The 16,695-nt window shown below is 39.1% G+C and overlaps 1 protein-coding gene across 3 annotated transcripts in view; it reads left to right on the plus strand.

Moving 5' to 3' along the window:
* Positions 1–16,695, plus strand: part of dnah7 (dynein, axonemal, heavy chain 7) — a 94,709-nt gene that overhangs the window by 72,383 nt on the left and 5,631 nt on the right. For all 3 annotated transcript variants that reach the window (XM_059343646.1, XM_059343647.1, XM_059343648.1), the window contains exons 55-64: positions 1,892–1,984; positions 2,512–2,688; positions 2,895–3,056; positions 3,159–3,359; positions 3,571–3,732; positions 4,827–5,012; positions 6,851–6,988; positions 9,160–9,390; positions 12,933–13,085; positions 15,793–15,970. In XM_059343646.1, coding sequence (XP_059199629.1) covers positions 1,892–1,984; positions 2,512–2,688; positions 2,895–3,056; positions 3,159–3,359; positions 3,571–3,732; positions 4,827–5,012; positions 6,851–6,988; positions 9,160–9,390; positions 12,933–13,085; positions 15,793–15,970 — 1,681 coding nt within the window. The remainder of the gene's footprint in view (positions 1–1,891; positions 1,985–2,511; positions 2,689–2,894; positions 3,057–3,158; positions 3,360–3,570; positions 3,733–4,826; positions 5,013–6,850; positions 6,989–9,159; positions 9,391–12,932; positions 13,086–15,792; positions 15,971–16,695) is intronic.

The following is a 16,695-nucleotide window of genomic DNA, read 5'->3' on the forward strand; positions in this document are numbered from 1 at the left end:
ACAAACTAAATCAAATTTCTAATCAATATTAAATAGAAGGAGCATTGATGTAGTATGGATTAAAGAAGAAAGTAGACAGAGGCAAATAAGTCATTTGACTGGAACACAGCCAACAGTGCTAGTAAGGTATGGGGTGGGAAAGGGAACAAGGGCAGAGTGGAAAGGTTATTTTCCAGTGGGTTTGACACATGAACCACAAGCACATACGCAGCAGAGTAGCTCACAGCACCATCCCACTCTCCTCAAGTCACAGCATTGTGCCTGATAACACTGCAGCGCCTTCTCTTGCCCATAAAACAGGCATATTCTATACACTATATCAGCTTTAATTTCATATTCACACTTTTATGTTAGATTAAATTAAATTCGATTTTATTTATACAGCCTGAAAATCACAATACACAAATTTGCCTCAAAGCATAAATAATGTTGATGACTCACATTGCCCAATTGATACTGTATATCTTTTTATTTTCTGCATTTTAGCTTGACCAAGTAGTCCTGCTTCCAGTACTGCCTCCATTTTGCACCTCTACAAATATGAAATTATACACTTTTTTGTTTTTTGGGGCTGCCAAATAGGTCTTATATTTGTATGTTCACTATAGTACAATCAGAACTTTCTGTGTCATTGTAATAGCTTTTTTTGTCCTTTTTAAATTGACATTATATTAGTCATTACTCTAACTTTTTGCTAATTTGTTGATCCAAATGTTTAAGTTTCAACGTCTTTCATCATTTCACGTCCAATATCTGAGGTTTACAAATTAAAATCTATTATAGACAGAGGGGACAGGGTTGAAAGAAAGTGGGAGTAAAGTAATTTGTCTGTCAGGTGTGGATGATGCACACACGCACCCTCTCCATCTTTGAATATAAAGAATCTAAATTTGAAGCTTTATCTAATTAAATCTTTTCTGTTCCTGTTGTGCCAGTCACATCTATGCAATCTAGAGACGCAACAGCTGTTTAATCAACGTGTGGTGCACACAAACATGTGTGCGGCACACATGCTTGTCTCTTTGCTGTCACACACACACACACACACACACACACACACGCACACACACACACAAACAGCATCTTTGATTTATAATCAACAGAATCAGCCACAACACTTCTATCCAATTAAATCTAGTTTGTTCCAGTTGTAGAATTCACATTTATTCAATCTTGATGCAAGAACAGCTGTTCAATCAAGCACACAGGCACTCACACACACTCACACACCCCTGCACACGCAGAGAATCCCCACGAGATTCTAAATAGGTGTATCCGTCTCAAAACACCTGCCAACACACATAGCCAGAAGTCTCTCGACAAACAGCCTGGGGAAAATAATTCCAAAAGTTCCCGCTACCATTGCTCACTTCCTCTGGTACACTTGTTCCACAAATTAATCAAACATATTGCTCTGACCCAGTACCCAGTGGCTCTGTTTCCCCACCTCTTTCTCCTTCCACAGTCTTTGCTTTTTCATACATATGTATTCATCTCCCTGCGTTTCTCTCCTCCCTGTTCACATTACAGATTACCCTTCTTTTTGCTTAATTACTTTGCTTAATCTTGCAACAGCTCGATACAATACAACCCCACCCCAGAACTTCCCTTGTCTTCTCCAAGAAAAGTTGACAAAAAGTCATTAGGCTGCATGCTTTTTGAAGGTAACCTGATAAGGGGCATGCCCCCTTTCCTGATGAATAAAAATGGCTGTTTCCTCATTCTACATAGCATGGAAATATGTCTATTAGTCCTCTGTGTGTTGGCAGTGTTGGCATTGGAATTTAGGTTTAGGAAAGAATTACTACACGATCATCTCTCCTGTGTGGAATTTGAAGTAAGCCCTTGTGCACTTTCTGAATGCAGTTTGGGTTGTTGTGCATCTCTGCAGAGCCCCCATCAGACTCCCTTCCCTGATGAGTGGCAGGAGAAGCTGAGCCAGTTCCAGAGGATGCTGGTGATCCGTTGTCTTAGACCAGACAAGGTCAGTTCATATGCCAAGAAAGCCCATTTCATGTCCTGTAAGATATTATAATGAGAAACTTACATCATATAGTGACTGAGTTCTTAAAAAATAATGATTTGGTATCTCAGAATAATGAGAAAAACTCCCAAAATAATGAGTCAGTATCTGAAAATAACGAATTAGTATCCCAAAATAATGAGAAACTCTCAAAATAATGACTTTGTTTTTTTAAAATAATGACTCAGTATCTGAAAATAATGAATAAGTATCTCAAAATAATGGGAAACTCTCAAAATAATGACTTTGTTTTTTTAAAATAATGAGTTAGTATCTCAAAATAATGACTTCAAAAGTTTTTCATTATAGTGATTTACAGTTTCTAGCTTTTTGTTTTTTATCACATTGGAAGAAATAGACTTCAATTATATGGTGTTTTATTAGTATTTACTGAGTTGTAAATCAATTTCTGAAAATCATTTTTTCCAGAAATCTATCAGTAAACAGAAACAGTAACAATAAAGTCATTCCATTTATGTTTCCCGCAGGTTATTCCCATGGTTCAGGAATTTGTTTCCGACAGTTTGGGTCGTCCCTTCATCGAAGCGCCACCCTTTAACCTGAGTAAAGCCTTCGTTGATAGCCACTGCTGTGCCCCCCTCATCTTTATCCTCTCCCCTGGCTCAGACCCCATGGCTGCATTGCTGAAGTTCGGAGATGAAAAGGTACGGAGACACCTGGGAAATTCAGCAGCTTTGATGCCTGCTGTGTGTACAAACTCAAAATGAAAGAGGAAATTGGAATCCTCTAGGTTTCCCAGGCTCCCACACAGGTCTTAAAAGCACTGAAAATTATTTTGGCTCATTCCTGGTCAGAAAGCAGCAACATAAGTGAGTGTGTGTGTGTGAGCACGGCTGTTTTTATCCCTCAGGGCTTTACGGGAAACAAGCTGACTTCCCTCTCTCTGGGCCAAGGCCAGGGTCCTATTGCAATGCGTATGATTGAGACAGCCATTAAAGAGGGCACCTGGGTGGTTCTTCAAAACTGCCACTTGGCCACATCGTGGATGTCAACACTTGAGAGAGTCTGTGAGGTCAGAACACACACCTCCCATCGATACACCAGATGAGCACAGTGCAAATACATGTCTTCTAATAAATTATTTTTTAAATTTGGTCTTTGTGGCTGTGAGCAGGAGCTGAACCCAGACACTACCCACCCAGACTTCAGGCTCTGGCTGACTAGCTACCCGGCTCCCACATTCCCTGTGGCAGTGCTTCAGAATGGGGTGAAGATGACCAATGAGGCTCCAAAGGGCCTCCGCGCCAACATTGCCCGCTCCTTCCTAATGGACCCCATCTCTGACCCAGAGTTTTTTGGCAGCAGCAGCAAGCCGGTCAGTGTGTGCGTGCATGCCTCTGTGCATGTCTCGGCAGCTTGCTGTGCATATCTATCACGCCTCCATCAGTGGGGGTCCTAAGCTCCTTTGTGACTGATATCACCCTACTGTGCATTTCAGACTGTGTTTGTTTTAACTACAACCACCATTGTTTATCAAGTCATTGATCTAAGATCGTGCATTCCATTTATGCTTATCCACCTCTCAGGCTGTGTTCAAGAAACTGCTGTACGGCTTGTGTTTCTTCCACGCCCTGACCCAGGAGAGGAGGAAGTTTGGACCTTTAGGTTGGAACATTCCATATGAGTTCAATGAGACTGACCTCCGGATCTCTGTACAGCAACTTCACATGTTCCTTGAACAGTACCAGGTAGTTATTTGTGAAATGCCTCTCCTTTTCTGAATTATTTTTATATTTCATAGATGAATCATAGTACTGTTTTTCCTGTAACTCAGCTTAAGTAACACTGTCAGTGGCAGCCTTCAGGCCTGCAAAGTAAAGTAGTAAAGACTCAGCTATTCATTTTCTTCCAGTAAGTACATTTAGTTTTAAGCCAATTTCTTGCCAGCAGAAATTTGCATCCCATTTAATATCCCAGTTAACATGAAATACTAATGATCCTTGCTAACCAAGCTACTGTTACTGTTGTTATGCTAATGGTATCTTGCCCTGCTGGGCTTGTAACCTGTATAACCTTGACCAGCTCTACCCTCTGGTCCAAATATGGTCACTTCTGGCACCAAAAAAACAAGGTGATGACAGCCAAAATGTCAAATCGGTGACGTCACTGTGGCTATGGTCTTTTATACAGTCTACAGATATACACAGTGGGCTTGTGCATTATAATACCGCATTGATCTGTCATCCATACTTCACATACACTCCCATGAACTGACTGTCTGGAACGCTAACTCTCATATGCAGATGTACATCCATAACCCACTCCTACGTATACATTCAACATCAAAGCCTATAATAGAAATTCCGACTTGAACAAGTGGGATCCTCTTCACTCAAGTATCCACTTTCATCAGCCATATTCAAAAACCCTCTTGACATTTTTCCACAAACAGATAGCGCTCCTATCCTCCACCATTCCCAGATCCTCCGAAGTAGCAGAGAAAGAGGGACTTCTGAGGGTATCTTTTTTTGTACAGTGTGACATTTTCATCTTGTAACCAAGTGTCATTCGATGAATTTGTAAGTGAAATCCTCCTCCAGAGAATGCCACAATGGCCACAACCCCCACCCTTTCACCTCCTATTAAGCCAGTATCCTTTATAAGTCTCGGTTGTGAAGTGAATTTTGAAGGGTTCCTGTTTCGAAGAAGAAAGTGCACACAACAAAGAATGAACACCCACGTTGAAATCATGCTTTTTTCATGCTCAACCCCCTTTAAAACATGCAGTACTGATCCATGGTTATTCTTAGTTTAAAATGCATGATTTTTCTTTTGGCTGCAGGAAGTGCCGTTTGATGCCATCCGCTACATGACTGGTGAGTGTAACTACGGAGGCCGTGTGACAGATGACTGGGACAGACGGACCTTGCGCACGATCCTCTCTATCTTCTACACGTGCAAAGTGATAGATGACCCCGACTACAAGTTTGATCCCAGCGGGCTCTACTATGCACCAGATGAGGAAGATGTAAGAAACAGGAAATCACACAATTGCTTTAAATTGTTCCAAATAGCGGTCTTCAGTCAGCAATAGGGTGCTATTTTGTAAATCACAACCTAGCTTAGATGTGGCTAAGATTTACAGAGGTTAAGAAATGCCCTATGCTATTACCATACAAATGCGTACAGTTTCTTACAGTTTCAGGCAAAATCTGTTTTTAGATGCAAAGCACCACACTGTACTGACTTGTAACTCACACACTCACACATTCAGCAGGCTGCAGATTCACCACAAAGGGGAAGGTGCTTATTGCTAACTGCTCTTTTTAAAGCAACTATACAGTAACTGGTAATGAAACCGTTTAAATTGTATGCTGATGCCTCTCTGGCCTTGATAAGCAAACAAAACCATTAGCAAGAAGATATTTATTGGCAATCATTATTATATATTCTTTATTAACTTTATTCATTGTTTTTTCATGCACAAGTTGAAAACAATATCAATGCACTTGTGCGTGACAGTGTTATAGTAGTGCTACAAAAGAAACAACATACAGAACCACTACAAGGAAAACACAACACAAATAGTCGGCTAGGTCACATCTCACATATTCCAGCAGAAATATTAACACTCTTCAGGACAGAAGAGAAATCAATAAATCAATAAATAAATTATAATAATGATGATAATACTACTACCAATAATAATAATAATAAATGACTGAAATAAAATGTATCTGTAATCATTTAGGGATTACTGGGAAGGAAAGTCTCTCTGCAAGAAAGGTCCCCACATTTTTTTTAAACTTCTTGGAAGAGCCTTTGAATGTGTGATGTATTTTTTCAAGATGTAAATTACTGAAAATTTCTTTAATCCACAGGGTGTGAGATGGTGGTGATGGTGTTTTCCATTTCAGTAGAATTAAATGTCTCGCCAACAAAGATACAAATGCTTTCACTGCTAGATGCCTAGGCAATTTATAGGCCTTTTTATCTGCAATTATGAATTGCATTTTCTTATACTAATAGTATAGTAAAATATACTAAAAACCTGGATTAATCTGGTTAGTCACATTGGACTGCTATTATATTGAACACTACTGTATGTGATTTGCTGCCAGGGCAGAAAATCCCTTCCTTTACTTACACCAGGGGCTCTCCACTTATTATTCATATCAAGTATTTATTCTACAAAAAACTACATATTCTTGCTAGGTTGCACAACACTAGGAGCTGTTATGTAAAATATGTGCTTTGCATCAGTGTTTGACCTTTTTAGATATGGTACACTGCAGCATAGAAATGGTACACAGCATGTTATATAAATATAAATAGGAAAGGTTTGAATTTTAAGGCTTTACTTCAGTTAGAATAGCGCAGCTAAAACAGCTACTTAACCACCAGTGACCTGAAAGTGCAGGAGTATCATTGCCTTAAAAACTCCAGCAAAGTTAAACTCACTTTAATGTGTTTGTTTTAAAACTAAACATATTATAGGACTCAGTTACTTAGCACTTTTGTTAAGCTACCTTTAAAAAGTCATTAGGAGATAAAATGTGTGTAACAAGGCACAGCAGGCAGCCACCATCAGCGAGGGTTGATATATTTGTTAACACAAGTGCAATCTATGGCGCGCTCCATTTTATTTGGCATTTTGTTCTCCAGTGCTGCACCCCCCTCCAACCACATGTTTTATTCATGAAGTCACATTTACATAGTCATTATAATAAATGTCAGCAATCTAAGGAGCCGACTTGTTTTTCAATGAGTGTTATTACTCGAGATGTTTCCTGATGTTGCGTTAAAAATTGTCCTCTTACTTCACTCTCACTTCTTGCCCTCTGTTTTTTTGCATGTCGGTTCCAGTACAACAGCTACATAGAATACACCAAGTCTCTGCCACTCAACCCGTCGCCGGAGATTTTTGGCATGAACGCCAATGCAGACATCACCAAGGATCAGTCTGAGACACAGCTACTGTTTAACAGCATCTTGCTTACACAGGTAAATCCACCAGGGGTCATAGTGATGAGCTGCTTTTCACTAAGTCTTTTAACACACATGCTTTGAGATTTTCTATCCATCTGACCCATTGCAGCTGTTAAGTTTCCAGCTGAAATTAATATATAACACTGTTCATTATGATCATGATGACAGAGGGTAAGTATGCATGTGATCAAGCAATGTGATCCTGAATTCATTATTATGCCATTGAACGACCTGGAGGATTATAAAACTGGGCAACAAATAACAGATATGAGGCCGCACTGTGACCTGGCATGGATGCAGGTGGGGGAAAAAAAGCTGACTGATCTTCAGTGCCAGCAGCCCTGGGTCGCTTCGGAAACCAATGCGCCCCCTCTTGGCCAACATCCCAGATGCTCAGTCGGAATATCACTAGTCAGCCAGTAGATTTTCAATTTGTAGATAATATGCAAACACTCTAACTCATGACACGTACATACACACAAAACAAATCAAGTGGCGTACACGCTTTAAAAAGCATGTACCTCAACACTGGAATTCTGTTTAAAGTAAACGCGCGCAGCATCAATATGCTTCCCTTGAGTTTCCAGCGTCTTCTTTAAGTGTCCCTGCCAGCATTAAATATTTCATTGCCCTACATTAAAATGTACTATGCAACCTTAATTAAAGAGAAAAATATAAATAAAATATTTCAGTTGTTTGTAGAGAGACTTCTAGAGAGAACAAAAAAAATTCCTCTTTTTAGGTTGTCTTCCTTTGACACTCTATGACTCGCAGTGGCTTTGGTGGAGCTATGTGATCCCACATCATTATATCTCAGCTCTGTAGAGTTATGTTCGCTTGTTGAGGATTATATCTTACCACTTTGCCGCTCCAGTCAATGTTTGCTGCAAATCAAATCGCATCAAGACCTACTTGAAGACGAGAGAAGTGCGGCTTCTCCTGCAAAGTGGGAAGGGATATTTATTTAGCCGTGTATCCACTTATTTATTGTGAGATACAGAGCTGTGCCTCTCACTTAGCGAAGATTTCTCATTATGTCAAAACTTGTTTAAACTCCTTTGGGAGTTAAACTTGATATTAAATAAGCACAAGTGATCCACATATGGAGCACACAATCAGAGTGTCTCTATATGCATCCTATACATTAATAAAACATCAGATTTAATCTCTTTTGGATACTAATAAACAGTGTGCATATACTGACACAAACACAAAAAGTATATTACAGACATGGCTTGCTATGAACAAATAGAAAAATGTTTCCACAGGCATTGCCACTTCAAGTTAAAATTAGAGCTCAATGGAGTCTGGCATTTATTCATATAAACTCCTTTCAACAAGATTAATAATGGCTTCAGTCATGTGTGGACTTTATTAGCATCTAATACGGTCCCATCAGTCTCAATGACCGATAAACAGGGAGACGCTTCAAATGGAATGAAACAGCTATTTGTCATTCCCCTACTGTAACCTCAATGCCATTAGCCAATGATTATCCATTACCGCTGGCTAGTGACTGAGCATCAAATAGGTAAATGGTGCAAGTTGGACTGAGAGGAAAGCGGAAGAATCACAGATTAGAGTGAATAATTATCAGCATGAATGATTATTAGAATTGTTGATAAGATTGTGTCAAATGACTGTGTGGGAGAAATCGCTGGAAATGTTGTGAAGCCTTCCATCTTCTCAGGCAGTGTGTGTGTGTGTGTGTGTGTGTGTGTGTGTGTGTGTGTGTGGGTGGGTGGGTGGAGCCGTGTGTTCGTTCACAGAGGGATTTCAGTAAGTATATGCTTAGGATCTCATCTTCAGTGGTGTTGCAGATGTAGCTGTAGGCTAGCCCGAGAAAAGTCTGCAAATGAAGGAAGGGAAGGTTAAATTAAGAGGTAAATCATATGACTATGATATTCTCTGTCAGTTTGTGTCCTTTTAAGAGCATAAATCTCAATCAATGTGGCACAGAGATGATGAAAAAGTAAAGTTAAGTCAGAACCTCTTAACATCAGGGTCTTTTCAGGATCAAAATAGCACCAATGCAAACGAGCCCTTGAAAGAGAATACATAATTTGACAAGTCAAAGACAGCAAAAGATAATTTCCTCCAAAAATGATGAACTGTCAAACCAATCCGAGCCACAAGTCCTGCCTCCCCTTCTCATCCGTCCTCTGTCACTCTGTGTCTCTGATCAGTCCCGCTCTTCAGGCGGAGACGCCAAATCCTCAGATGACATGGTCTTTGATGTGGCAGCTGACATCCTGAGCAAGCTGCCTGCAGACTTTGACTTGGAGGCAGTGATGAGGCGCTTTCCCACCAGCTACAATCAGAGCATGAACACAGTGCTGGCGCAGGAGATGGGCCGCTTCAACAACCTGCTCTGCACCATCCGAGCCTCCTGTGTCAACATTCAGAAGGCCATAAAGGTATGTGGGGCAGTAGAGAACGGGTTTGGATGTAAAATTACTACTATTACACAATGACACAATCAACCATTACATTCCTTCAAACGCCTGAAGGGCCACATTATTCTGCAGGATCTATTTTAAAATAAGAGGAAGGACTGTGGGATTATTGAGAACGATACCAATTTTAGAGAGAATATTTAACATTATTAATATATGTTATATATACAGTGTATTACATTGTTAACCTATTCTGGAAATAACAACTGTGAAAATAAAATAAATATTTCAGTAAATGGACTCAACTAGCACCTTTATAGACATAGTTATATTCACACACATTTGTACACTGGTGGCAGAGGCTACAACGTACCACTTACCACCATTCATACAACCATACCGTCCATCCTGATATATAGAGACAGACAATCACACTCTCATTCACACCTATGGGCAATTTAGAGTCACCAATTAAACCTAAGTGCATGTTTTTGGACTGTGGGAGGAAGCCGGAGTACCCGGAGAGAACCCACGCTGAGACAGGGAGAACATGCAAACTCCACACAGAAGAACCGCAGGCGGGAGAGGAACTGGCAACCCTCTTGCTGTGACCACTACACCACCATGTAGCCCCGACACTTTGGTTTACAACCAAACCCGATAACGCAGTTGGTGTCTAGTTAAAACAGTCCTCCTATCTGAAAGTCAGAACTCTTTTGGTCTTCATCTCCTGCTCCCATTAAATGTGGCATCCCCCAAGGTTCAATTTTAGGTACACTTTTATTTTCATTATACATTTATCTTATCCTTTGCTCCTCTTTGACAGAATGATGCACAATTCTGCCGTCTTTCTATGATTATTGTATTGTATTACATTATTCATTCATTCATTAGCATTAACCTCTTATCCGCAATCGGGTCGCGGGGGCTGGAGCCGGTCGTATTACATTATGCATTATTTTATTTTATGCACCTCTTTTATCATATATACCTGCATTAAGGCAGATTCTTACCCATCTTCTTCAAGCAGTAAGCACTTTGGGTCAGTGCCTGTTGTTTTTAAATGTGTTACATTAATTAAATTGACTTGACTGGATTGTCATGTTATTGTCCACATGTGAGATGTGTAGTCAGAATCTCCTCAAATTCATGTTCACATTAAAGATGAGGAGTTGTTTAGTTTTGATCTCAGTCCAAGGGATCCTTATTTTTTGAATACTTAGAGCATGATGCATGGCCAAATGCACTGTAATTACACTAAATGTGTTTGTTTTAGATCAACAGTAAGGCCAAATGATGAATCATCATTGATTTCACATTTCTGTGCAGTGAAAGCAATATTTCATCAGAGGAAGCACACCTCTGCTGAATGATTACAGGGGAAACTCTGGTAATAGATCCTCAGAAAACAGATACTGCAGGCAGTCAGCACAACCCTGCAAATGCACTAATCTAATCATCATCATTTTCTATTACAAGAAAACACTCAGACAGTAATTGTTGAAAGTTTAGGGCAATTTGTGGAAATTAACCATCATACAGAACTGCTTCCTCCTAAAAAACTGTGTATGGTATCTTACTCTATTTCCTATCTTACAAGCACTGGTGTCTGAAACGCACTAGGTAAAGGTATAAAGCAATAAACTGTAGAAAAAATGAAAGGCATACATAGAAATATTGTTGACCCTGTGAGAATGAAAGGTATGAAGTAGCCACCTAAATCTCTAAATCATAACCTAGTGCTCTTGACCTTCTCTCAGAAAGCACTCGTATCCTCTGTAGAACAGTGCCCATCCTTATAAATACAGTATTCCATTCCTGCAGTGTCATTATGGATTCATACCACTTCCCTTTGCTGAGGTGCAGAAGCCCTCAGAGGCAAGTGAGAAAAAAACAACTGGTTGGCCATTTTCTAAGTCTTATCTAAATAGTTTTATCTCCTGTGTTACTTTGCTAGGAGAAAAAAATGTTTTACCAAGATTGTCTTTCTACTTTTTAATTTTATTTGTGAAAACATGTTTTGGAAAAAAGTGTACTAATTTTGGCCTCAAGAGGCTGAATTGATTAATTTCTCCATGCACTCTAAGCAGAGGGTACATACAGTCATGGAAAAAACAGTAGAGCATTGTTTTCTTAAATTTATTGTTCATTTAAATGCCTGGTACAACTAAAGGTACATTTATTTGGACAAATATAATGATAACAACAAAAAAATAGCTTACAAGAGTTTAATTTAAGAGCTGATATCTAGCTATTTTCTATGGTTTTCTTGATAATGATTTTGGTTATTATAAAGAAAACCATGGAAAATGTCTAGATATCAGCTCTTAAATCAAACACTTATTAGCTATTTTTGTTGTTATCATTATATTTGTCTAATTAAATGTACCTTTAGTTGTACTGGGCATTGAAATGAACAAGAAATTGAAGAAAAAGGCTAATATTTTTTTCCATGAATGTATATTGTGTGTTTGCAAGTAATGTAACATTTCTGTCATGTCTTTTTTTTGGCTAAAAATGTATTTTAATTGTCACTAACCAGCCATTAACGTAACCTGAACTTGTTGCTATAATGATGCTGATATATACTTTTGTTTTTTTAATACATCAGATTTAGAAGGATCACAAGGTCACAGACAGTAAAGTATAATCTACAGCCCTGACAATCCAATTATGAATATTTGTATATAATGTTACATTTCTGAAGGAATAATTTGACACCTGGGTTGTGCTTTATAGTCACAGGGTTCATAAAAAAACTAAAGACAGCAAGTCTTAATAGATGGCATTAACACCACTGCTGCGTGTGATGAGCTAACAACAGTTCGACAATTAGCAGTCTACCAAATATAGCTATCTGAAAGCGCTAATATAATTTTAATCATTTTTCCCCCTTCAAATTCCCACCAAGAGACACACTTGAAGAAGTGAAAGTATCGCATATAACCGTACATCCTCGGGCAAAATAATTACTGACTTTGTATTTCCAAAGGTTGGGAGGTTTTGTACGTATGAGGACATAGCTGCTAATTGGACTGCATTAGACTAACAAGAATGTAATTATGTAGTTGATAGTGTTGCAAACTGAAGCCCTAAACAGGACGTCATCTGAACATATGTGCATGAATATTTGTCATATTGCAGTCCTAATTACACCGCATTCAGAAAGCTAATTAAAAAAAAAAGCCTGAGCACACGTGTGTCTCTTTATACCATTTAATAAACAAACTCAAAACATTTCCTCTCCTCCTGAGATGAACCAGTCCCATGGGACTGAAGTGGAAAGAGCATAAAGAGTCAGGAAGGGGAATGAGCACATCATCTTTCATACTTGTATCAAAGGCCCCCTACAGAGAAAATAAGAGTTCCCATTATGTGGCTGTCTGTCACCTATCTCCATAGAGAGATTTTTAAGTGACAAGCTTGAATTTCTCTCATATTCAATTCAGTGTTAGAACAGCGTTTGAACAACTTCACATTTTCAAGGAGTACAGAAGTTAATTATATGTTTGTGGCTGAATACATGTATTTGTGTGTGTGTGTGTGCGTGTCTTGGTGTGCAGGGGCTGGTGGTGATGTCTGCAGAGCTGGAGGAGGTGGTAAGCAGCATCTTGACAGGTCGTATCCCGGGCATGTGGATGAAGAAGTCCTACCCCAGCCTTAAACCACTGGGAAGCTATGTCAATGACTTCCTGGAGCGATTGAAGTTCTTACAGGTACAGAAACTTTCCATTATTAAAATTAGATGCTAAAGAAATGAAATAAATATCTGGGGTTAGCATAGAGTGCTTTAATCAGTCACTGGTTTGTAAACTTCTGTTTTGCTGCTTCGAGTTTAGCATTTCGGCTGTCGCCATTCTGGTTTTTTTGAGCCAGAAGGGACCATATTTGGACAAGAAGGTGGAGTTGCGGGGGAGGACGGTAACTTATTCGCTAATACTAGCACTAGATAGCTTGGTTAGCAAGGTGCATCATGTGCATTTGTGTTAACTGTAATATATTTTGGGGTGCTCATTTTATCTAGCTAAAAACAACCTTTAAAACAAAATCTACATCCTGAGAAAAAACGAATAGCTGACTCTTTAACAGCTGATCCCTCAGAGTGAGGCATTTAACACACTGTGAAACAGTCCGGGTTCTGAGACAAAAACATGGACAACATCCAATAACAAGTTCAGGGCTATTTAAATCTGCACAGTGCCATGTATACACATTAATAACTAGAAACAAGAAAGAAGAATGTGTTTATGTAATGACTTTGTTTTTCATTTCACTGTAAAGAAAGTAAAATACCATAATCTCTTAATTGCTGCAATTAGTACATACATATTGCCATGGTCACTAACATAGAAAACACGGCTTTAATTGTTCAAAACTGTTGTGCAAGCGACCGCACAAACAGATTCCCTCTTTGTTTAGGGTAATGTTTATTCACAATTGTCATAGTAAGGTTACTACTTCAGTGCTCCTTTTCATGGACTAGTGTCTGGAAGTCATATCACATGAAAAAGTTCATGTCAAAGTATACTGTACCCTCTAATACAAACCAGCCTTAAGCCTTAAACTGTGCATGTCACACAAGACCTCTTCATTCCAACAAGTAAGAGGTAGGGGGATTTAGAAATGCTCTTCACTCATGGCCAGTGTTGGTTCAGGGAGCAGACACATGACATCATCATGTGAGTTTGCAATGTGAACTTTTTCATCTTCAACAATCAGCTCCCATGTTTCCACAGCAGAAATACTGTATTCCTCCTCTTCATCATGTGTGTGTGTGTGTGTGTGTGTGTGTGTGTGTGTGTGTGTGTCCATTTGTGATGTCCACACATGACTCCCCACAGGGTGAGCTGGAGAGTCACGGGTTTCTTCTCTGAGACAGCATGTGTTTCTTAAAAAATACCTTGACATTTTAAAAAAATGTAATTGTTTGCTGTTTTTAAGAGGAGAAGGAAAATATCAGTTTGATCAGACATTTTCAGCAGAGTGATAATTCCAAGACGTTGGAGCCTGAAACCCTGATTCCAAAAAAAGTTGGTAGGCTGTGTAAAACATAAATAAAAACAGAATGCATCAAATGCAAACTTCAGAATATATTTACTAAAACAAGTTATACAGTTTGAACAAAAATATATTTTCCTCGTACAGTCTTCAACTTAACTTATTATTGCATTTGGTTTTATTTATAGACAGCTTCCCAACCTTTTTGGAATTGGGATTGTAGCTCTCAGTAGCACAAAGACTGGAAGCAGAAATATTATGCTTTACACAGGACCATCCTTACTTTCCTTAAGTGAATTTAATAATGAACATAACATTACTCAATCCAAAATTTAAAAAATGGACTCCAGCTGGTATGGTTATAGGCAAGTGGGTACTTTAATCCCCATGCTGTTGCTTGTGCATTTAAATACTAAGCCCATTCAGTAAGAATAGAGGCAGTACCAGTATTTATGAATACAAATCTTTGTTTTCCTGCTGTTTTCTTGCTGTTTGTCCAATATTTTCTAACCTGAAAAAGGAATTCTCATCTATGCATTATGTTTACTGTTAATTATCTGTTAACATGCTAAACTAAGCTGGTAAACATAGTAGTAACTATTAGTATTGTTATTGTGAGCATGTTAGCATGGCAATCTTAGCATTTAGCAGTACAACTGCCAGCATGGCTGTAGGTAATTTGGAATTTGAAACCTTCTTGATGTGGAAGGAATAGCAGATATGTTGCGGGATATTAATGATGGTTCAGAAATGTTATCGATTAAGTGAAAAATTGCCCTTGACATTACAATTTTGCATTGAAATGAGACATGATCAGTAGTGTGTTTATGTCAGACCAAATGTTTGACCATGTTGTCTTTTTTGTGAGATAATTGTGGGACTTGGTTGAACATTTTGTTAGCCATATAGCATAGTAATATAGTTCTGCCACCCTATATTATGTTTTTGTTGTTCAGTTGTTTCCTGGATTAAACAATGTAGTTCATTGAGAGTCTCCTCTTTGTAATTATACCAATTTCATGCAACTCTAAGACTGTTTAGGGACCCAAGTATGCAGAAATATTCAAATACAATATGATAAAACAACAAATTTGTATGAGAAAACTGCACGGTTTCTGTCCCAAACCTGCATGGGATTACCATAAATTGGTTTAATTTAAATATCTTGCAGTTAGAGGTCTAGGGACCCCTTTGAAAATTGCTGTGTCGGTTTCTCCCATGCTAAAATTCAGCCTATTCAGTTATTTGACCCCCTTTCCGACAGAATACAGTGACATGGTTGGTACCCATGGATTCCTTGGTCCAATATCTTCTCTGTGGCCTTAAGACTAGGTTTGTAACAGCTTCTGAAAGAAAGGAACCCACAGGGCCCACTGTGCTCTAGCTTGTTTTTTATATAAATGTCTCTATCTGCTGTGTTTTCAGGACTGGTATGATCAGGGTACACCCGCTGTATTCTGGGTGTCAGGATTCTTCTTCACCCAGGCCTTCCTCACAGGCAGCCAGCAGAACTATGCCAGGAAACACACCGTCCCTATCGACCTGCTCGGCTTCGACTTTGAGGTCCTTGATGACAGACAATACAAACGAGCCCCAGAGGACGGTAGGATAGGAACGGTGGTGATGGGAAAAGAGAGGGTGTTAGTTTAATGGTAAAATGAAGATATTAGGATAGCTTTTGATATGGTAGAATACCTATTCAACAAGCTATCTTCTGCTATAATGAAGGTAGATGAAAGACGGCAGTAAGATAGAGAGCACTTGTAGAAGGAAGGAGGAAAGAAAAACAAGGTTTCAAAGAGTGAAGATGAACATAAGCAGGGGTGGGAAGAGGAAAAACAAACAGATGAAAAGTGACTGTGTATAAAAAAAAAAAAAAGCGGAACATAAAGTGCAAAAGTAAGTTAAAGCAAACCCTCCCTGCCTCTCATCTACATGCAGGCCTGGTTCAGCCCCTTGCTGTGCCTCCAGCTCTGCTGTGAGATTCTCAGCCAGTCTCACATAAAGCCTCACCCCTCAATCAGTCCCCAGCTGGGCCCCCATCACACTCACACAGCCTATACTGCCAAGCTGCAAATCTGACAGTGTGTTTGTGCATTTGGGTGTGTGATACTGACAGGATAACAGTCAGTTATCTCTAAATCTCACTCCTTTTTCCCAGCCTGTTAATAGGAGAGCTCACATGCTTTATGAAAAGACAGAGTTACAGCACAGAGGTCAGGTCAGCCTGGTTCATAAAGTTTTATGGTTACATACATCATGGTCACAGGGTTCTCCTATAGCTGGAGGTTATGGGAAGTTAGTATAAAGTAGTTTGTGATGTTAAAG

This window comes from Centropristis striata, chromosome 10, assembly GCF_030273125.1.
Source record: "Centropristis striata isolate RG_2023a ecotype Rhode Island chromosome 10, C.striata_1.0, whole genome shotgun sequence".
NCBI lineage: Eukaryota > Metazoa > Chordata > Actinopteri > Perciformes > Serranidae > Centropristis > Centropristis striata.